General features: G+C 36.8%; 2 protein-coding genes and 1 pseudogene across 5 annotated transcripts in view; 2 read left to right on the forward strand and 1 right to left on the reverse strand.

The window, feature by feature from the left end:
- The window catches only part of ARL13B (ARF like GTPase 13B), an 83,307-nt gene that overhangs the window by 32,241 nt on the left and 28,840 nt on the right, over window positions 1-22,226 (forward strand). The window lies entirely within an intron of this gene.
- Window positions 1,702-20,759, reverse strand: STX19 (syntaxin 19). 2 transcript variants are annotated; one of them, XM_006139871.2, is made up of 3 exons: window positions 20,518-20,759; window positions 17,330-17,425; window positions 1,702-3,000 (listed from the first exon to the last, which is right to left on the reverse strand). In XM_006139871.2, exon 3 carries the CDS (start codon window positions 2,985-2,987, stop codon window positions 2,103-2,105), a length of 885 nt encoding a protein of 294 aa, XP_006139933.1. In that variant the 5' UTR covers window positions 2,988-3,000; window positions 17,330-17,425; window positions 20,518-20,759; the 3' UTR covers window positions 1,702-2,102. The 2 variants fall into 2 exon arrangements, with proteins under 2 accessions (XP_006139933.1, XP_006139932.1); XM_006139870.2 differs by lacking the exon at window positions 17,330-17,425.
- LOC106736421 (40S ribosomal protein S15a pseudogene) lies at window positions 21,336-21,797 on the forward strand (annotated as a pseudogene).

The following is a 22,226-nucleotide window of genomic DNA, read 5'->3' on the forward strand; positions in this document are numbered from 1 at the left end:
TGTTGTAAGCATGTGTCTCTGGTACTGTGGTTCAGTATATTACCAATTGCACCACAAAGGCTGGGCCAGTATGTGTGTGTGTGTGTGTGTGTGTGTGTGTGTGTGTGTTTGTGTGTATATACACACACACAATATATATATTTATACTATTATATATATTATAATATATATTTATACTATGTGTGTGTGTATATATATAATATATATATGTATGTATAATCACCACTATATAGTATATAGTAATTAAGAGTTGGTTTTAGACTGCCTGGGTTCAGATCCCACTTTGCTATATGAAATTTCTGTGACCTAGAGCAGATTCCTTAACCTCCCTGTACCTCAATTTTCCTACTGGAAAAATTGTAATAATAGTGTCTACTTCATACTTTACCTGCTATAAAATTATTAAAACAATGACTGGGACACAACAAGTACTTTACTAATCTTTTGCTGTTGTTGTTGTTGTTATGATTTTACCATAGGTCATGTGCGCTCATCGAGAGAGACAGAGAAAGTGAGAAATCATCCCAGAGTGGGGATGGCCACACCGTAATCACTTCTCCATTCTCCTCCTCCTTGAAATACATGTCCGGCATGTATTTCAAGCTGCCAGGTCCAGGACTAGAACCATGATCAGCCATGTGGGAGTCCAGCTCATTACCGCCATACCACCTGCTGGCCTCACTTTACAGACCTTTAGCATTAGTACTGCTGCTGTCACCATTGTCACCTCCCTGCTCTATCACATTAACATTGTAATCCAAGCCTCCGTTATTTCTTACCCAGGAGTACTGCATTAGCCTTCTAATTCTTTCTATACATCTATGTTTTGTCCTCTACTCATTTCCCCGAAGTCCAGTCTAACCTACTCTTTATTCAGTGAAGAAAATTATCTTTCTCAAATATAAATTATGTAATATTACTCCTAGGCCTAAAACAGTCTTACAGTCTTGAATTGATTGCACTGCTATAAATGTCACATTTTTTTCCCATGGTTTATAAAGCGTAAGTTGAGCTCTTGCTGACATTTCTTAACCTCATCTTTTACGTCACTGCTTTTTACCGTGTCCCTACTGTACTATCATTTTTCTTTGAATGGAATAAGTCATATTCTCTTTGGAGTCTTTGTACTATTTGTTTACTAGGCTTAGAATATAATCTCTCTTATCTTCCTCATCACTGAGGCCTTTACTTAAATATTACCTTTCAGAAAGACCTATATCCTGACCATCCAACATAAAGAAGACATTTTGACAGTATGTGGTTTTCATCCTTCTTTTAAGTCTCTGCCCGAAACTTAACCTTATGTAATATTTATATTTGTTTGTTATCTGTTTTCTTTACTAGAATGTGAGCTCTAAAACTCTGTTCCCGGATGAGTTCAAATAATACCCCGAGCTGATAGTAGAGTGCCTGGCATCATCAGAAAGTGATGGTAAAACATTCAGAACGACAACTGCTTTCCTTTGACTTGATCTACTAACCCTCCAGATCTATAATACAGTGTCCTGAGTGGACCCAGGTTCCAGAAAGCAGTGTCTTACCTTACATTCTTAGGTATTAAGCTAGATTCAGCTCTGAGTTATGCATTAGATTCTTCATCAAGTACACAATGAAGTTTTCCCCAAATCTGTTGATCAGAGTTATCTTAGAATAAGAGATTTGACATGGATTCTAGTTTTATTTTGTTTTATTGTAGCACCCTTGAGATTTTTTTCATATAATTTTCAACTACCAAAATACTCTAAATTAACCAAGTGGATTACTTAAGTAGTTATGACTTAATTGAACATTTGTCTTGTCAAAGCATTAGAAATTGCCAAAAAAATGCATAATTGAGATTAATACCTGATTAGAAACTTAATATTTTTTTATCTTATTTTTAATAGTTAACCTGTAAGCTGATGGTAACCATACTATTTTTAGTTGGATTAAATAATAGCTTACTTTATTTCACTAGCTTCATAAGTTTTTATAATTCTACTGGTTAAGAGTTAAAAGGAAACTTTACAACTTAAGTTCTGTGAAATGCAGAAAAACAATACAAAACACTGCTATGGGACATCCTTTCTCCTAAAGCTGGAAGAATTTCTAAAACAGCATCTTTATTTTGAGCTACAACATGGACAGCACCAACAACACAATACTCTGCAAGGATTTCTTTTTTTGTATTTTACAGCTAGTCCAAATTTCTCTTTAGTATTGTTAACATATTCTTTTGTACTGTTCACTGTTATTTCAATATTGTTGATACTTTCTCCTTGCTCCTCTACTAAAAGAGATATTTGAGTGAAAAGATCTCTTAAATCCTTTATTTGGTTCTCCAGGTTAACAAGTTCCTTATGTCTCTGTTCAATCTCTGAGAGCTGTGCTCTAGTGATATTGGTTTCTGTAAGTAAGCTTTCATTAAAGACTTCCCATTTTCCTTGATGAAGCATATCATTTACTTCTTCCTCGGGTACCTCTTTTCCAGCAACTTCAAGCTGACGGAATATAAATGTTTTACACTTCTCTTGCTTTGCTGTTATTGTATCATTGTATATAAACATGGTTTGCTGAAAATGGCGGAACATTGCAGCATGCTGGGACTTAAGTATCCTTGTCACCACTGATGATGGACCATTTTCAGCCTCTGACTTTTTAACTTCTTTAACTAAATCCTCCAAACTTCTGTTTATGTGTTCGGCTTGAATTTTTATCTCCTTTGTAATGCTAGACTCTCTCTTAAGTAGACTAAACCTTCTCATTGAAGCCACCAGACTTTTCTGTTGCTGCCCAAATTTTTGAACATCATCTGCCAAATTGTTAATACTCTCCTGTAGCTTTTGGATCTCATGTAGGTGTCTCTCAGCTACAGGTTCCCTTTCATAAATAACTGCTTGCTGCAGAAATACACCTTGGTCCTCTGCTTCTGCAGTTGACACATGCCTGTCTCTAGAGAGTTCGATTTCCTTTGTTCTTTGCTTTAGTTCTTGAAGTCTGTCTTTCATCTTTGATCAGCTCCTAGGAAACAAAAATGATTGTAGTGAATAAAGAGACTTTGGTATTTTTCCATGGTAGTAGTTGGCTTCACATAGCTATCTTGCAGAAAAAAATTCTCATTTTCTTTAAAAAAAAAAAAAAAAACTTTAAAAATTAGGAAAATCAATAAGAACGAAGCCCATTGGAATAGAAGTAAATTCAATAATTTATAAATGACTTTCTATAATGCAAGACTTCTATAAGTCTCATTTAGTTGAATGAAGAAGTTGAGAAAGCAGTGATAGAGACACAATTGCTCCAAAATAAGTTCTTCAGATTCTTGAGGCTGTCATAGATAGATTTTTCTTGATAAAAGGTGCTTTGACCATACCTGCAACTTTAAGGATTAGTCTTTAGACTCTGAATATGCCCTTTTTACTAAAAGTACTACTCTCATTTAATTTTGTCTATATGTTAATAATGTTAAAAAATGCTTATTTTGCTAAATGGGCATAATTCGTTTAAAATCAGTATAACAACAAGGCAGATTCCATGAGAGTTTTAAACAATATAGGTAATACTGAACTGTCACAAGTGTTCTCAGGCCTTTAGGCTGATCAGTACATTATTTTACATAGCTTTGTTTTCCTGTCCACTACCTGTATGTGAAAACAGTCTTACTTTGATTATGCTGCTTTCTCATTCTTTTTTTTTTTTTTTTTTGAGAGGTTTTCGCTATAGGGTGCATGCGTTCACCAGACAGAGAGAGACATAAGAGACAGAAAGCGAGAAATCACCCCCTAGGGGGGATGGTCACGCCGCAATCCCTTCTCCTCCATTCTCCTCTCGGGATCCTGGGCACGCACGCACACGCACCCAGTGTGAGTTTAAGCCACTGGGTCCAGGACTTGAACCGCGGTCGACTGCGTGGGAGTCCAGCGACATAGCCATTACGCTAACTGCTGGTTCCCGACCTGCTTTCTCATTCTTAACATTCCTTTGTGAAGATATCCAGATTGCATTGGAACATAATTTATGTTAATTAAGTGACATTTTTATAAGCATGGGAATATATTTATATAAAATTTACATAGGCAATGCTGACAATACTGATATTGTTACATCACATGTTGATAGTTATCCATAGGAATTAAATTGATATATGTACATGTATGTATGTATTTATATAGAGAATGGTATGCAGGAATATATAAAATGAAGTTTACAAAATGTTTTGTTGATAAAATACTTAATTTTCACATAGCATCTTGTTTTTAGAAAGGCTTTTAATAATGTCCTTTCATGATTTTTTGAAAATAAAAAGAGGCTGTTTGGGAATGCAAATAGTTTACTGAACCACCAGTCACTGGATATGATGATGTCAGTATCAACCAGAGAAAAAGATTCTAATGTAATACCAATATCCTGTGGGACTCAGGATGTTTTTGCAAATATCCTCTTCAGTGATTTGGATATCATCATAGAAGGCATACTTATCAATTACATGGATGGTTCAAAATTTAGAAGAATTTTCAATATGTTGAAATACAGAGTTGGAATTCAAAGATTAGCATGGAACACTTAAACTAAAAGTAACAGAAAGGTTTTTAATGATAATAGGTATAAAAAAATTCACCTAATAGTTTAGAAAACTTCTTCACTTACAAAAAATAAAAACCTCGGATTCACAATAAAAGTAAGAAAAGTATTGGGGACTTTAGTCAATTACAAGCTATCAGAACTATCAGTATAGTTATACGTTTATGAAAGTGCAATATCCAGATAGACTAAGAAAATGTTTCCCACTGACTGTGCTATTCAGAGTAAATGGAGATGGCACTATATTAAGTTCTGAGCATATTTTGAGATGGAAATTTATAAATTAGGAATTTCCAAGCTAGCATGGAAAGGATGAGATTGGAAAACCATACCAAATGAAGTCATTGAAACAAGTCAGAATTGACATGTAGAAGAGAAGATGTAGGGAATGTATACAACTGTCTCCTGAAAGGGGTGTGTGTGTGTATAGATATGTGTGTATACACACACACACACACACACACACACACACACGCATATGCAAACACACACGAGGGATTAGACTTTGCATAGCTCCAAAGGGAAGTGGGTGGAAATTACATGGAAAGCTATTTGAGTATAAGGATGACTTCTTAAATAAGTCAAGCTGCTCCAGGATGAAGTGAGCTGCTTCATGAGGTGATATGCTTGCCATCACTGGAGATATTTAAGATGTCCTTGAATGATAACCACATCAAAGATGTTATGGAAAGGGTGCCTGCATTGGGTTAAAAAAAAAGTTAAACTGGGCCCAGCAGGTGGTGTCATTGTTAAGACGCTGGACTCCCACATGGCCAACTGTGGTTCAAGGCCCAGACCAGAAGGCTTGTAAATCATGTGGGGTGCATGTGTGTGCATGCCCAAAATCCTGAGGGGAGAATAGAAGAGAAGGGATTGCAGAGTTACCATCCTTCTGGGGATTGATTCCTCGCATTTCCTCTTTCTCTCTCTCATCTCTGGTGAGAGCATGTGCCCTCTAGCAAAACTTAAAAAGAAAAGAAAAAGTGTTAAACCAGTGTCCTCATAATATTCCTTTGATTTTAAAGGACTACCGCTTGGTCAAATAATTATCGAGTCCTACTGTATGCAAAGTTTTTATGCTGTACTACAAGTTTAGTAGTACCTGTTCTTGAAAAATTAACAGTCTGAAGGGAGAGACAATACACAGTTAAGAAGGTCAATAATGTAGGTCTTGACAGAACCATAGGCAAGGCCTCGCTAAGGAGATATTTGAACTTTGAGACCTAAATGTTGAGAAGCTAGCTAGATGAAGAGTCAAGGGAATGTCTTCAGAGTATAGGAGATGGGGTGCCAAGGCAATAAATGAGACTTGTAGGTTTTAAAAGCAAAATGAAGGCCTGTGTAGGGAGAGGTTAATGATAGGAATAATGTCAGAGGAAAAGTCAGAAAAGTAGGCAAGGTCCAAATCCTAAAACAGCTTGTGGATTAAAGTCAGGAGGTTAGGTTTTATTCTTGATGCAGGAGAAGACAAAAGATGAATACAGTACTGGCATGACTAATATTTTTAAAAGATGTTGCTTGCTGTATAGAGAATAATTTTCTGGGGTAGGAAACTGGTTCATAGGAGATCCTTGAGTGATCAAATAGTGATGGAATAAATTGAAAACCACGGGATTTATTTTCAGAAGTAACAGAACTTGATTTTTTTTAACCCGTTAGTAGCACTTAACAATCATTTATTGAGGGAACCAGCAGTTAGCGTAATGGCTATGTCGCTGGACTCCCACGTAGTCCACCGCGGTTCACGTCCCAGACCCGGTGGCTTAAAACTCACGCCAGGCGCGTGTGCATGCGTGCCCAAGATCCCGAGAGGAGAATGGAGGAGAAGGGATTGCGGCATGGCCATCCCCCCTGGGGGGTGATTTCTCGCTTTCTGTCTCTATGTCTCTCTCTGTCTGTCTGGCGAGCGCACGTGCCCTATAGCAAAAAACCTCTCCAAAAAAAAAACAATCATTTATTGAGATACTTTCAAGTAAAGTGTTTTTTATGGTTTTCCTGTTAACCTCTTTGGCTCCTCCTTCATCACTTTTTTTTCTCCCCTTTTATCCTGGCTTCTTGTCTCCTTCTTCTAAATTTTGAATGTTTTTCAGTCCTCTTTTTATTCACCATCATATTCCAGTCTCATAGCATTATATACTTTGTGTTAGCTGATGACTCAAAATTGTATCTCTAATCTAGATTGCTCTTAAAATACTCTGTTTGAATGAGCTTGTGATCTTTCTCTGAACCCCAAAACTAAAGTAGATGACAACTCTGTTCTTTCTGTTGCTTAGACCAAAACTATGGAATCATTCCTGATTTTTTCTTTTCCACACTTCATATCCAAACTAGTAGCATCTCACAACCAAACTATTGAGTTGTTGGAAAAGTCATGATGTGTTTTTCTATGTTTTTTGATGCAAAAAATGCATCATGACTTTTCAGATGACCCAATAATAGCAAATTTTGTCAACCAAAGTATATTTAGATTCATCCACCTCTTATTACCTATCTCGCTGATTCAATTCACTATTATTTCTCACCTGAATTATTGCAGTCATCTCCTGAAAGCTCTTCTTGTTTTCTCTTGTGTATCTCCTTTCTTCTTTGGTCTTTTACACTTAAATTCAGACTTATAATCTAAGTCTGATTATGTCATTCTTTGCCTAAAACTCTCCTTTGGTGCTATCTCTTAAAGGAAAAACCAGACTCTAGAAGGTTTGACATGACTTTTTTCTTTAAAGAATTATTTATTTGATTTTACTTATTATTTTTTAACATTTGCTGTAGGACACGCATGCTCACTGAGACAGAGAGACAGAGAAATTAAGAAAGTAAGCTGCCAGGTCCGGGACTTGAACTATAGTCGGCCATGTGGGAGTCCAGCACCTTAACCACCACAGGACCTGCTGGCTTCATATACAGTACATGTCTTCTTTACCCCTCCTGTTACCTCTCTGACATAACCCCCTACAACTCTTCTTTCTCTGCTTCAGCACCATACTCCCCCTTGCTATTCTTCAAACAAAGCAAGTTCAATTCAGCCTTAGGGCTTGGCAGTGCTGTTTACACTGTTTGAATGTTTTTGCCATGTGGCGCATGACTTATTTCTCCAACTCCTTGAGGCCTTACTGAGGTGTCACACTCTCAGTATCTCAGTGAGGTGCTTGGTTACTCTATATAGAACAATAACCACCCTATTACCTATCTGACCCTTTTCAGCTTTTTCTTCTTACCACTAATTAACGAACTACATATGTGTGTGTATGTGTGTGTGCGTACATATATATATTTACTTTATTTAAGAGAGATTTTTGCTGGGACCAGCGTTAGCATAATGGCTATGTCGCTGGACTCCCACGTAGTCCACTGTGGGTCACATCCCGGACCCGGTGTCTTAAAACTCACACCAGGCGTGTGTGCGTGCGTGCCCAAGATCCCGAGGGGAGAATGGAGGAGAAGGGATTGCGGCATGGCCATACCCCCTGGGGGGTGATTTCTTGCTTTCTGTCTCTCTGTCTCTCTCGGTCTGTCTGGCAAGCACACGAGCCCTATAGCAAAAACCTCTAAAAAAAAAAAAGAGAGAGATTTTTGCTGTTGCGCATGTGTGCTTGCTAGAGAGACAGAGAGAGACAGAGAGACAGAAAGTGAGACATCACCTCCCCCCTAGGGGGGATGGCCATGCCACATTCCTTTGTCTTTGGATTTTAGGCATGCACACACATATGCCCAGCATGAGTTTTAAGCCGCCAGGTCTGGGATTTGAACTGTGGTCACCTATTTTAGAGTCCAGCGATGGATCCAGGATTCAAACCACAGTCAACTATGTGGAAATCCAGCAATCATTATGCCATCTGCTGGTCCTAACACACTCTATATTTTACATAGGTAACTTAATTTATTCTCTATTTTCTTCCCTCAGTACTATAAGATCCATGAAGACGAGGTTCTTTATGCTTTGTGGTATTTCTAGCACCTCGATGAGTATTTATTTATTTGAGCTCTCATATTGAGCTCTTGTATCTTTTTTAAGTGCATTTATTCCTTCTAGGAGTAATAGACAGAGATAGACAGAGAAAGAGAGAGAGAAAAATACACATCCCCAGCAGAGTCTTCACATTGTGATCCCCTTCAGCATTAGCCAGCTGCAGATCATGGGCACATGTGCACTTAGCATGTTCAGGGAGGTCTTTGGACAGAAACCTGGATGCCTCCCCTGAGGTTCAGCCTTACAGAGCATTGCGTTACTACGGCACCACCATCCAGCCTGAGCTCTTGATACTCACTTGAGCTCTTAGTATTAGTGCCAGGCATTGTTCTAAGTTTGTCACATATTTTTGGAAGAACTTTGAATTAAGAATGACCATGATCTCAGTTTTGCCAATAATATTTAAGATCTGAGGTTAAATAATTTAACCAAGATTTCAGCTACAGGTAGAGCTGGGACTCAGGTTCTGGTGGTCTGGTTTTAAGGACTCAACTCTGCTATGAAGTCTTTGTCAGTGTGGCAGGTGCCGCAGATGCCACAGAGAGTTCATCTGGGCTGAGTTCCGAAAAGAGGCAATTAGGTCAGTTAAGTGATTAGGAAAGAAGCCAGATCACATGCCCTTTAAAAATCTGGTTTTTGCAGTAAAAGTCTTTTATATAAATTGAAAGTTTATTCAGGAACATTTGCTGTGTACCTGTATTGCTGAGTATTTCAAGTACTGGTTGGAAACAGTTGAGCAATTTTAATTCAAATAACTTCCAATCTTATTTCCTCATTAACTTGCTATAGTAAAAGTGAAAAAAATGTCCAGTTTATGCAAGAAGAGACATGAAAGTTGAAACAGAATTCCACTCCCCTCTCGTTCTTCGCCTTTCATTCTCTATTTCTACTTCACTTGCAAAGAATAATTTCTCTACCTTTAGAGTAGAAGTAACTAAAGCTAGTGGATTTTTAAGATCTGAAGGGGAAAACTAAGCTATCATATTAAACCTGGAAAATTTGGGAAAGGAAGATTAGTCAGAGGAATGTTAAAAAGTAATATACATAGGACTGCCAAGTTTGGTTGTTTGTGGAGGAGAAGGGATTGCGGCATGGCCATACCCCCTGGGGGGTGATTTCTTGCTTTCTGTCTCTCTGTCTCTCTCGGTCTGTCTGGCAAGCACACGAGCCCTATAGCAAAAACCTCTAAAAAAAAAAAAGAGAGAGATTTTTGCTGTTGCGCATGTGTGCTTGCTAGAGAGACAGAGAGAGACAGAGAGACAGAAAGTGAGACATCACCTCCCCCCTAGGGGGGATGGCCATGCCACATTCCTTTGTCTTTGGATTTTAGGCATGCACACACATATGCCCAGCATGAGTTTTAAGCCGCCAGGTCTGGGATTTGAACTGTGGTCACCTATTTTAGAGTCCAGCGATGGATCCAGGATTCAAACCACAGTCAACTATGTGGAAATCCAGCAATCATTATGCCATCTGCTGGTCCTAACACACTCTATATTTTACATAGGTAACTTAATTTATTCTCTATTTTCTTCCCTCAGTACTATAAGATCCATGAAGACGAGGTTCTTTATGCTTTGTGGTATTTCTAGCACCTCGATGAGTATTTATTTATTTGAGCTCTCATATTGAGCTCTTGTATCTTTTTTAAGTGCATTTATTCCTTCTAGGAGTAATAGACAGAGAGAGACAGAGAAAGAGAGAGAGAAAAATACACATCCCCAGCAGAGTCTTCACATTGTGATCCCCTTCAGCATTAGCCAGCTGCAGATCATGGGCACATGTGCACTTAGCATGTTCAGGGAGACAGAGAAAGAGAGAGAGAAAAATACACATCCCCAGCAGAGTCTTCACATTGTGATCCCCTTCAGCATTAGCCAGCTGCAGATCATGGGCACATGTGCACTTAGCATGTTCAGGGAGGTCTTTGGACAGAAACCTGGATGCCTCCCCTGAGGTTCAGCCTTACAGAGCATTGCGTTACTACGGCACCACCATCCAGCCTGAGCTCTTGATACTCACTTGAGCTCTTAGTATTAGTGCCAGGCATTGTTCTAAGTTTGTCACATATTTTTGGAAGAACTTTGAATTAAGAATGACCATGATCTCAGTTTTGCCAATAATATTTAAGATCTGAGGTTAAATAATTTAACCAAGATTTCAGCTACAGGTAGAGCTGGGACTCAGGTTCTGGTGGTCTGGTTTTAAGGACTCAACTCTGCTATGAAGTCTTTGTCAGTGTGGCAGGTGCCACAGAGAGTTCATCTGGGCTGAGTTCCGAAAAGAGGCAATTAGGTCAGTTAAGTGATTAGGAAAGAAGCCAGATCACATGCCCTTTAAAAATCTGGTTTTTGCAGTAAAAGTCTTTTATATAAATTGAAAGTTTATTCAGGAACATTTGCTGTGTACCTGTATTGCTGAGTATTTCAAGTACTGGTTGGAAACAGTTGAGCAATTTTAATTCAAATAACTTCCAATCTTATTTCCTCATTAACTTGCTATAGTAAAAGTGAAAAAAATGTCCAGTTTATGCAAGAAGAGACATGAAAGTTGAAACAGAATTCCACTCCCCTCTCGTTCTTCGCCTTTCATTCTCTATTTCTACTTCACTTGCAAAGAATAATTTCTCTACCTTTAGAGTAGAAGTAACTAAAGCTAGTGGATTTTTAAGATCTGAAGGGGAAAACTAAGCTATCATATTAAACCTGGAAAATTTGGGAAAGGAAGATTAGTCAGAGGAATGTTAAAAAGTAATATACATAGGACTGCCAAGTTTGGTTGTTTGGAAAATAGATCAATATAAAGCAGTAGTTATTGATTCATATGTTAGGCATGTCTTCTACAAATGATGTTTCTCAGCATTTTTCCATATAAGAAGGAAGCAAGCAAAATAGAAGGAAAATGTATAATAGGTGAGCATACTATTATGTAAGTCCTTTTTAAATTAAAACAAATTATTTTAATCAGGAATATTTTTGTATCAGAGGAACAAATTAAATGTGCAAGGAAGTTTGAAATTCTCATTTTTTTCTTTTTCCTCTTTTCAAACTACTGTAAACAAGTTAATTCATATATATGATCAATTATGTTACTTACAATGAATAAATTAGTTCATTGTAATTGATGTAATATTCTCAATGTAGAAATTAGCATTTTAAGAAAGGCAAGTTGGATGGGTCAGCCCCGTTAGCACAGCAGTTACGTGCTACAAGTTACATGCACAGCAAGCCCCATCTCACATGGCCAATGCGGTATCAATCCCAGCCCCACAGCTAGAAAAACACCGGACAGGTGTGTATGTGCACCCAAATCCTGATGGGACAGAGAAATGGAGAATAGAGGATTGCGACTTGACTACATCCCATTCGAGGGTGTTTTCTCCTTCTCTGTCTCTCTTTTTCTTAAGCTCATGTGCCTCTTGGCAATTAGGGAAACAAAAATAAAAAGGAAGAAAAATTGGGAAAATTTTTTAACTTTATAAAATAAAATAATTTACCTTGGAACTTTTTGTGAACCTTAAATATTTGGTATATGATATATCATCCTATATCATTAAATATTTTCCAATGCCTCTTTTTGTTTTATGATTTCTTATTCACATTTCATGTCCATGATGGGTCAGCCCTTCATCTTGGTAACTCAAAGATCTGAACTCTGCATTTCTGAATGTGGTAGTCACTACTAGGAAAAGGAAGTGCTGTAGTGTGTCCAGGACATTAAAATGCTATCGCCCTGAAGTGATGCACACTGCTCTGTTTTACAACTCCTCCACTAACTGCTAGGTGCTAGGTGGTGGCAGGGAAGCATAGTCTCTCTTGTTCCTCATAGGGCAGGTGAGCCTGGTCTCTTCCACACCTACCTAATGGTCTAGTGAGATTCCAGAAGAAATCCTCAGAGAGGTTTACTCATCGATTTTTTTTTTTTTCACTTTTCTTATGGGGGAACTGAGAATCAGAAAAGCTAAGTGACTATCACAGACTTCGGTAAGTATATTAATAGTAGGACTAGTAGAATGATGCAAGCTTCCTGATTTCAGGCCAATGCTTTTTCTATTATAAAAGATAAAATATACATTTCCTAGAACGTATATGTCACATAAAGCTCAGGTCTCTGCTCTTTTGTACTTAGTATTTTATCAGATATTTGATGATTATGCGCATACAGGTAATAAAGGCACCTAAAACCATTGGGGAGTAATTGCAGGAACATTTTTTCCTTCCACTTAGTGAAGACAGAATTAGCAGCCATGATTTATTGTAAACCTTTGATAAAAGACTAGTTCTTTTTTCAGTGTAGAGGAAATTTAGTGTTAAAGTCAGTTGGCTTAATGATTTACTTTGAATAGCTCCCTACTGTTCTCTGGTTTAGTGCTATTTATCATTTCCTTATCTATATGCTTTTTTTTTTTTTTTTTTTGAGAGGTTTTGCTATAGGACGAGTGTGCTCGCCAGAAAGACAGAGAGAGACAGACAGAAAGCGAGAAGTCACCCCCAGGGGGGATAGCCATGCCGCAATCCCTTCTCCTCCATTCTCCTTTTGGGATCTTGGGCATGCATGCACATGTGCCCAGCGTGAGTTTAAGCCACCAGGTCTGGGACTCGAACCGCGGTTGGCTACATGGGAGTTCAGCAATGTAGCCATTACACTAACTGCTGGTCCCTTTATATGCTTTTTAAGAACATTTGCTAGAGGGTGCATGTGCTGGGGAGTGGTGGTGGCTAAGGGTGGTGGGGGGGGTGAAAAAGCACTTCCCCTCCCCACGTGGAATGGACATGCCACAATCACTTTCTCTCTCAATTTTCCCTCTTTTTGGGATTTTGGGCACTCATACACATGCACTCACTGTGTTTTCCAAGCCACTGGTCCCTGATTCAAACTGCACTGTCAGCCATGTGGGCTCCAGCCACCTTAACCACCATGCTGCCTGCTGGTCCAACTGCACTTCTGTTATTACTATATTGATGTTGAAATTCCTCCCCAAAGTAATATTTAAGATGCCATGTTGCTTTTGATATAGCCATCAACTTTTCTATTACCTTTTTTTAAATGTGACTTTTATTTTCCTCGAATCAATATATATACATAATTTAAGAAGTTAAATCACATCAGAGCTTTGATAAAAGACTAGAGCTTTGATAAAAGATAACTGTCTGCCTGCTGCTTGCCCTGCCACTTCCCATTTCTAGTTCCTTTTTCCCAAAGGCAGTCAATTTTACTTCCTTAGCTTACCTCCTTATCAGGTAACTTACCTATGTAGATCTTCTCTGCTTCAGATGCTGCATTGAAGATCTGCTATGAAAGATGTATATTTAACTTTTTCTTACACCTCAATCTTTCCCTTTGTTTCAGCTCTCAATGTATTTTTGACACAATTTTTGGTTTGTCAGTGATCTCTGTATACTTTATTATGGTTACCCAAATATTATTTATACCTGAATCACATAAGGAACTATGGTTATATTTTATTTCTCAAACATTGTTTTTAGGCTCTTTCAGATGAACAGAGATAGAAAATGTGTACCTTTATATATTTTTTTTTCTTTTTTTGGAGAGGTTTTTGCTTTAGGGCGTGTGCATTTGCCAGAAAGACAGAGAGAGTCAGAGAGACAGAAAGTGAGAAATCACCCCCCGGGAGGATGGCCATGCCACAATCCCATCTCCTCCATTCTCCTCTCAGGATCTTGGACACACACGCACACACACCCAGTGTGAGTTTAAGCCGCTGGGTCCGGGACTCGAACCGTGGTCGATTACATGGGAGTCCAGTGACATATCCACTAGGCTAACTGCTGGTCCCCCTTTATATTCTTGTTTTAAGAGCACATTTTTTTAATGAATTAATTCTTTTTTTTTTTTTTTTTTTTAGGTTTTTGCCAGAGGGCACATGTGGTCACTGGAGAGAGACAGAGAGGCAGAGAGAGGAAAAGTGAGAAACCTCCCCCTAGAGGAGATGACCAGGCTGCAGTCCCTTCTCCAATCTCTCCGGATTTTGAGCATGCATGTACATGTGCCCAGTGTGATTAAAAGCACTTAAAAAAACTTAGGTTGACAATTTTTTTTAAAGTGTATTTGTTTATTTCTTTCATGAGAGAGAGGGAGAGAGAGAATAAGAGAGAGGGAAAAGGAGGGAGCAGAGGGAGGCCACCCCCTTACACTGTGACTGTAATCAGCCTTAGCCGGCCAGAATTACAGGCATACCTAGGCGTGTACAGGGAGGCCATGGTAATCTTGAAGTATTTACACATTTACAGAAAGTGCTCAGAACATAAATGTGTAGTTTAATTTTTCACATATACCTCAGTAACTATCAAATACATGGAGAAACATGTAACTTTAATTTTTCTTGAAACTATTATCCAGTTTTTCAATTGCCTAATTTTGTATGAATATTTCACTAATTTGCTCTAATACTGAACTGAAAGTATCCTTTTGACAGAAATATAGGGCATATTCTTTTTATTTCATTTCATTTATTTTTATTTTATATTTTGAGGCTTCTCTCCTATAACTCTCCAGTGTGACCTGGTTATATTGGAGATTTTTTTCTCCCTCCTTTCTTTTATGTTGTCTCCTGATTTCCAGGGCTTCATCTTCATTTTGAGGTTATCCCCTCATTTGGGGGCATACCTTAACTTCCTTTCAAAATGTAGATGTGGATAATTTGCACTTCTGAGATTGTCTTTATTATATTCCTAAATCTGAATAATATATTTCCTACAGATATATTATCGCCTGGAAATTATATTACCTTGAAATTTTGTAAGTTTTGCTATGTTCTCCCCTGGAGAAATCTGCCTTCTGGTTTCTGATATTTTGTAAAAGATTAGCTCTTATACTCCCTCTCAGAACTTTTGGCCTTTTCTCTATTTCCTGTTATTCTGAGTCTTGTCATAATATGATCTAGAGTCTTACCGTATTTAGTATTTGTTAAACATTTCGTGGATCTTTTCAGTCTGCAATCTCATGTATTCAGAGTTTTGTTTTGTTGGTCTAATATTTTTAATAGCTTTATCTTCTCCATTTTTTTTTCTATTCTTTTACCTTCCAGACATTAAGAAAATGAAAGGAACATTTCAGTCCAAGAAAGTCAGTATCTAAGTTAGGGAAATTTTAAATTGCAGAGGCCACATGAAGTAACAGAATCTATTTTAGAATCTACCTTTACCTGATTAGCAAATCTGTTCTCTTTTCCCTCTTCTGTACTGAGTAGAGACAAATTTTTCCTAGTGAAATATGCTACACATGAAGTTGATCTGTATCAGATATTGATTACTGGGGCCAGGTGGTGGTGCAGTGGTAATGCAACTGGACCTACAGGGAACATCATGGGTTTGCATCCCAGGACCTCCCTGAGTACACCACACCTGCATGCATGCACATGCCTGTGACCTGAGCTAGCTGAGAAGGGCAGTGGGTTGCAGCATGAAGACCGTGTTGGAGGTGCTTGTGTCTGTGTTTCTTGCTCTCTTCATGGAATCAATAAATAAACTTTAAAAATATATTGTATTATTAGTAGTATAAATACTATATTTAATGTAAAATAATTCCAGCAAGGAATAATATAGCATATCATATCTAAAATCATTCTGGTTTTGCTGCTTTCAGAATCTTTAACCAAACTAAATTGACCATTTTCTGGTAAAAAAGAATAAGAATCAGTTCAAATTCTCACATACCTATGTCATAGAAGGTCTCTAAGAAAGTTTAAGTTCTATCCTTGGCACCATTTGGAGACTGGGATTCTTCTGCTTCAGATCATGGACATTATCTGGGATAGACAGGAAGTGAAGTGCATGCCATTCCTGTTTATGCTCACAGATTTATATTCATAGAAATGGAGGATAAAGGTTTACAGCATGACCTCTCCCCATTTGGGGGTTGCTTTCTCCCTCTCTATCTCTAGCCTCCCTGTCTCTCTGGTGAAGCACACACCCTCTAGCAATAACATCTTTGTTTTGATTTTGTATTCATGAGAATTAAGTTCTAGCTCATGCTTGTATAATGGCTTATAGCTTGCTACAATCTGTAAATTTCACAGTTATCAAGAACTACAGTGTCTCAAATTTTCTCTTTGGTAGTATGACTTATAACAATTACTGAAACACCGTCTTCCCCCATATTTTTATGATCGCAGAGACCTTTTTTGAGAGACATTGCATGTCACCGCTTATATACCGAGTATCCGCACTCTGTAAAACTGATTGACTAAGGATATAGAAACACAGTAAATGAGTGTAAATACCAGATACAGTGTGCGTGGAAGAATAGGGTCTGAGGAAGGACATTTAGAAGAAAAATATGAAGGCAAAACATTAATGGGACAAAGACATGTGGTATTATCTGTTAAAGATATTTTATAGTTTTATCAACTGGACTAGGCAGAAATGTTCACAAACTGAAATATTCACTTTGTAAGCTAAACAATGTGATTGAATGTATAAAAGAAAATGAAATGAAAAATATTAGAAATAAATCACCAGTTTTCAAAAGCCTTCCCTTAAAGCATCATAATTTTTAAAAGGTGAGTTTTTGGTTTTTGTTTTAGAAATAAAATATTTTAGACCGGCTTTCGTAGCATCATGGTAACACAATGCTCTACTGTATTGAGGCCATGTGAGAAAGTCCCAGGTCTGCACCCCAAGGTCTCCCTGAGTATGCTGGGTACATCCCACGATACAAACTAAGGCTGCGGGTTAGTTTGTGGTGTGAAATCCCTACTACGGATGTCCCACCCCCTATTTCAGTCTTCATTTCCTGTGGAAGAAAGAAAGAGAAGAAATAAAATATTTTGTATTTGTGGTATACCTTTGTGAAGTTCCGTTGGGAAGGCACCAAAATATTTGCCTCTGCCCCTTTGTATGTTCTCTTTTCCTGGATTTCTGTTGTTAGAAGAACAGTTCCCTAAAGGAGTGTATGGAAGACTTTACATGTGAATAAATATTACCTTAAGGAACTCTTTAAAATGTTAATGTGTATTTTATATTCATTAATCTTAATAAGTGTATGAGCAGAAAACCAGATATTTTCATCTCTTTTTTATTTTTAGCTCTCTATGGTGTTGACATTAAAAGAAAGAGAGAGAAATAGAATCAGATTTCCATTCAGTGCTGTATTTCATGCCATGGGTATGATGTGAAAGATGTCTGTGTAAGATCAACTTAAGGTTTATACCGTGTTCATCTTGGTTTATGGATTCTACATACTCATTTATTTCTTTGAACACTCAAAGTATATTTATGTTGAAGACTCTATGTATTATTAGGTTACTTCTGGATTCTCAGGAATAAATTCCTTTGCCATTGCCCCTGACTGGTGGCCACTCTCTTGCAGGTGGGCAAGTGTATTTTTAGTGAACTTTGTCAGTAGTTCATCTTCATTTGGAGGTTAGAGGAGCACCATACTAAATTATGGATACATTCTGATGCTGTGTCTGTGGTTTTCATTACTAGGGCCCCCATGAAGTTTGCCCATTATTGCCAAGGTAATATAATTACAGGCCTCATTATTCTCTGATTCTTTTTGGTGTGACTGAGTTTTTCACTTCTTGCCATAATCCTGGAGAAGTCAACGGAGACATTCCTGTTTTTGAATATAGTTTATGTTCTATTTTTCCTACTTTACTACTTCATCTAGGAAACTTAGTTTTAGTTCCCTAAAACAAATCCTAAAAGCCAGCCTCCTTGGTAAAGTATTTGCTTCTAGTGGCCCAGGGCAGTTAGCTTTAATTCCTACTTTTATGTTGTCTGTGGGTACGTTCCCTCTTCATTTGTGGCATCTGGAAATTTTCTTTTCTTACTTTAAAATATGATGTCATTTTAAAGTTTGCATTAAAATTTTTAAAAGTTTATATTAATCATTTCTGCTTATTTAGAGCTCATTTTAAAGTTTGCATTAAAAATTTTAAAAGATTATATTAATCATTTCTGTTTATTTAGAGAAAGAGGGAGGAATTTATCTATGTCTTGACTGAAAGTCATAGTTGTCTTTACAGAGTTAATGTAGTTCAGAATGTCCCCCCAAATTCTTCCTCATCTGTGAAGGGATTGACATAATGTAGGTACTCAGGTCTGTGTAAAAGTTGCATTTTCTAGTAGTTGCATAGTTTTAGTTATACATGTAACTGTTTTCAATTCGATTTCTTGATCTTATTTCTTCAAAAATTAAAATATAAGGTGAAGTGAGATATCTATGCATATTAGAATGTTAAAGTTGGAAGAGAACTCATTTCATGTAGGCATAAACTACAAAACTCATAGTTGTGAAATTACTTAATTGCTTAGGATATGTGAAATTGATGAGATTGCTGTTTTTATGCAGTCTTTGCTGTATCTTACATTAATTTATTTTATGTTGAGAAGAGCTTATATATAAATATAAATCATCTGACGGCATGTTTAGCTGACTGTATTATTGTATAGTTTGTATTTTGCTACCAATAACTGATTATATTTTTAGCTTAAACACAGTATTTGAAAAAAGAAGTTAGGACACTAATTCGTACAAACAGTAATTAGACAGTTTGTTCTGGGAAACAGAAAAGTAGACTGTGTGACTCATAGAAAAGTTTCCTGTTACAGAGAATAAAAATTTCAGAAACAGAATCATGAATAAAATGACCTAGTACTTTAAGAAATAAGCATTATAATTGATACTTAATATATTTATAGACTTTTAAAGTAATTTCTTTCTATAGTTACTGTGATTAAGTAAAATATTTCAAGAAATCTAACCAGTTTTTACCCAACATAACATATTCTGATGCTTTTGTGTGCAAAATTTCTTTAGTCTGAGGGGAAAGCAGCAGCCTCTAGTGTAATATTAACATTTTTGGCTACTTAAATGAGAGCAAAATAGTAGTTTCTAAATACAAACTAAAGCATTATTGCAAATTGCATGTGTTCTCTAAGGTTGAATATATGACAATTTTTTTAATGAAGTCTTTAGTGTTTTTGTCTATTTTTTATTTAGCGAAAACAAGTTATTAAATTAACTTGCTTACTTTAACAATATTAAGATTAATTTTGTAAGACTCGTGTATTTTTTGAACTTTCACTTATCTGATTCAGTTAAACTGCACATACATAAAATTGTTTTCGTATTAAATTAAAAACTGCATCACCCTGAAGATAATGGTATGAGGTACTACATGGCCAAATTTCAAGTCTATTCTTAAAAGACTTATAAAAGCCATTGTTACTCTGACTTAGAATGAGATATTTATCACTTTCTAACATGGTGACAATTTTAAGATAATCTTAAAGGTATCTGTTCTATTTATATGTTTCTTTCATGGGATGCTGACTTAAATTTTTCAATGTAATATTTAAGTTAAATTTTATAATTTAACTATCTTCAGTATACTAGCTGAAACATTAAAAAGATGACTGAGTACTTTGTTATTTCACAGTGGTACTTTTAAGATGACTGAGTACTTTGTTATTTCACAGTGTTATTTTTACAAGAAGATTATTTTCTAATTTCCTGCATTTAATTTTAGAAAATTCTGGGAAACAACAATGAAAAAGTTAATCAAGAACATTTAGGAAGTTATCTCAACTTTAAAGTTTGTATATATGTGTCAGACTTGGCCTCAGCTTCTTTGCAGAGTTATATGTAAAAGTGTACTCTAAAGCAACTTCATTACGGTTACTTTATACTCTTGTCTATAAAAGAAAGAATTTTTTTTTTTTTTATAGAATCTGATTTTCTAGTGTTTCCAAAATAAGTTACTTTTCAGAGGACCTATACAAATTCTGTATTCTAAAATTGAGTTTTATTGTAGTGGTCTATTTCTAAGTGCTCTCTACCTAAATTCCATTGAGAATATTAGTAGTGTATATGGATAGATCACCTAGCTGTAGCCCTATCCACATTTGAACAACACAGGTAACTTTAATTAACTGTTGAACTATTTTAAAATGGCACAGTATAACCAAATTTCAGTTTATGGATGTCTCACATTAAAAAGTAGGAAAAAAGAGTGGTTTATTTACCTTTCTGTCTCGTTCCTTTTGTCGGTTTTCCACCTGCAGAGTTGGATTCCTGTCTTCGAGAGAAAATCTGAAAATCATCTCCTGTACTGTTTTGATCAAGTTACTTAAAACAGTATCTTATAGGTCACTGGCTAATTTCTATGCTGTTTCCATATAGTTAATTGAAAGCCAAATAATGAAGTTAAATAAGATGCAGATAAAGTTGTACTTTTGCTGTTAATATCAAATGAGAACAGATTGCTTACTTTACACCTGGAGAATCCGGTTCTGCCTGTTAGAAGCCTGTTCTTTAGATTAAAGGAAGATCATTTCATTGGAGCTAGCTGGTAACAGGAAGTCCTTGTTAAACTGCCTACGAAGAGTATTTGGCACAGGCTCAGTAGATCCAATCCTACATTATATATACAATACATCACTCAAAAATGATAGGAGTTTGTATTTAAAGGTTATATCTCTTTCTAGGAGATATCAAAACTTACTAAAAATATAGAGTTAAATAGAAATGGAAAGAAGCTTAGTGTAAAGGCTTTTTTGTCCCATTTACTTTAATGTGATTAATTTTATCCTACTTTAGGAAATCCCCTATAAGGCTTAGTTAATAAAACCATAGAATTTTCAGAAGCAGAGCAGTCAGAAAAGAGCTCACATCTTTAAACTTTTCACCCTGTCTTTCTTTTCACTATACCTATTTTTATTTTAAAATAAATTTTATCCATAGTTTTTGATATAGAAAAACTAAAGTTGCCCACCAATGTATGTTAAGCTATTTATTCAAATGTAATTTTTGCCAGGGGAAATATTTACAGGGAAAATGAAAAATGAAGGTCTCCCTTGTACTACCAGATTTCAGAGCCCCTTTTTTGTTGTTGTTGTTCTACCTGTTATTTGAGGACAGGAGCATCAACAATGGTGAAAAGAGAGGCAAACGCCAGGTTCTTATAAGGCCATGCTCCGAAGTCATTGTCCGGTTTCTGACCGTGATGATGAAGCATGGTTACCTTGGTGAATTTGAAATAATTGATGACCACAGAGCTGGAAAAATTGTTGTGAACCTCACTGGCAGGTTAAACAAGTGTGGCGTGATCAGCCCTAGATTTGATGTGCAACTCAAAGATCTAGAGAAATGGCAGAATAATCTGCTCCCATCGTGTCAGCTTGGCTTCATTGCGCTGACAACCTCAGCTGGCATCATGGACCATGAAGAAGCAAAACGGAAACATACAGGAGGGAAGATCCTGGGATTCTTTTTCTAGGGATGTAATACACATATACAAATAAAATGCCTCAAAAAAAAAAAGAATGTATACATATGCTAGCCTTTTAGGATGAAAGGGAAGATTCATATATATATATATATATGTAATACACATATACAAATAAAATGCCTCATTATAAAAAAAAGAATGATACATATGCTAGCCTTTTAGGATGAAAGGAAAGATATCTACACATAAAAATATTATACATGCACGCAAACACACACCAGTCAAAAGCAGTGAGTATCTGGGACCAGCAGTTAGTGTAATGGCTATGTCGCTGGACTCCCATGTAGTCAACCGTGGTTCGAGTCCCGGACCCGGTGGCTTAAAACTCACGCCAGGCGCATGTGCATGCGTGCCCAAGATCCTGAGAGGAGAACAGAGGAGAAGGGATTGCCCCGTGACCATTCCCCCCTGAGGGATGATTTCTCACTTTCTGTCTCTCTGTCT

Source organism: Tupaia chinensis, unplaced genomic scaffold, assembly GCF_000334495.1.
Source record: "Tupaia chinensis unplaced genomic scaffold, TupChi_1.0 Scaffold000009_1, whole genome shotgun sequence".
NCBI classification, from domain to species: Eukaryota; Metazoa; Chordata; class Mammalia; order Scandentia; family Tupaiidae; genus Tupaia; species Tupaia belangeri.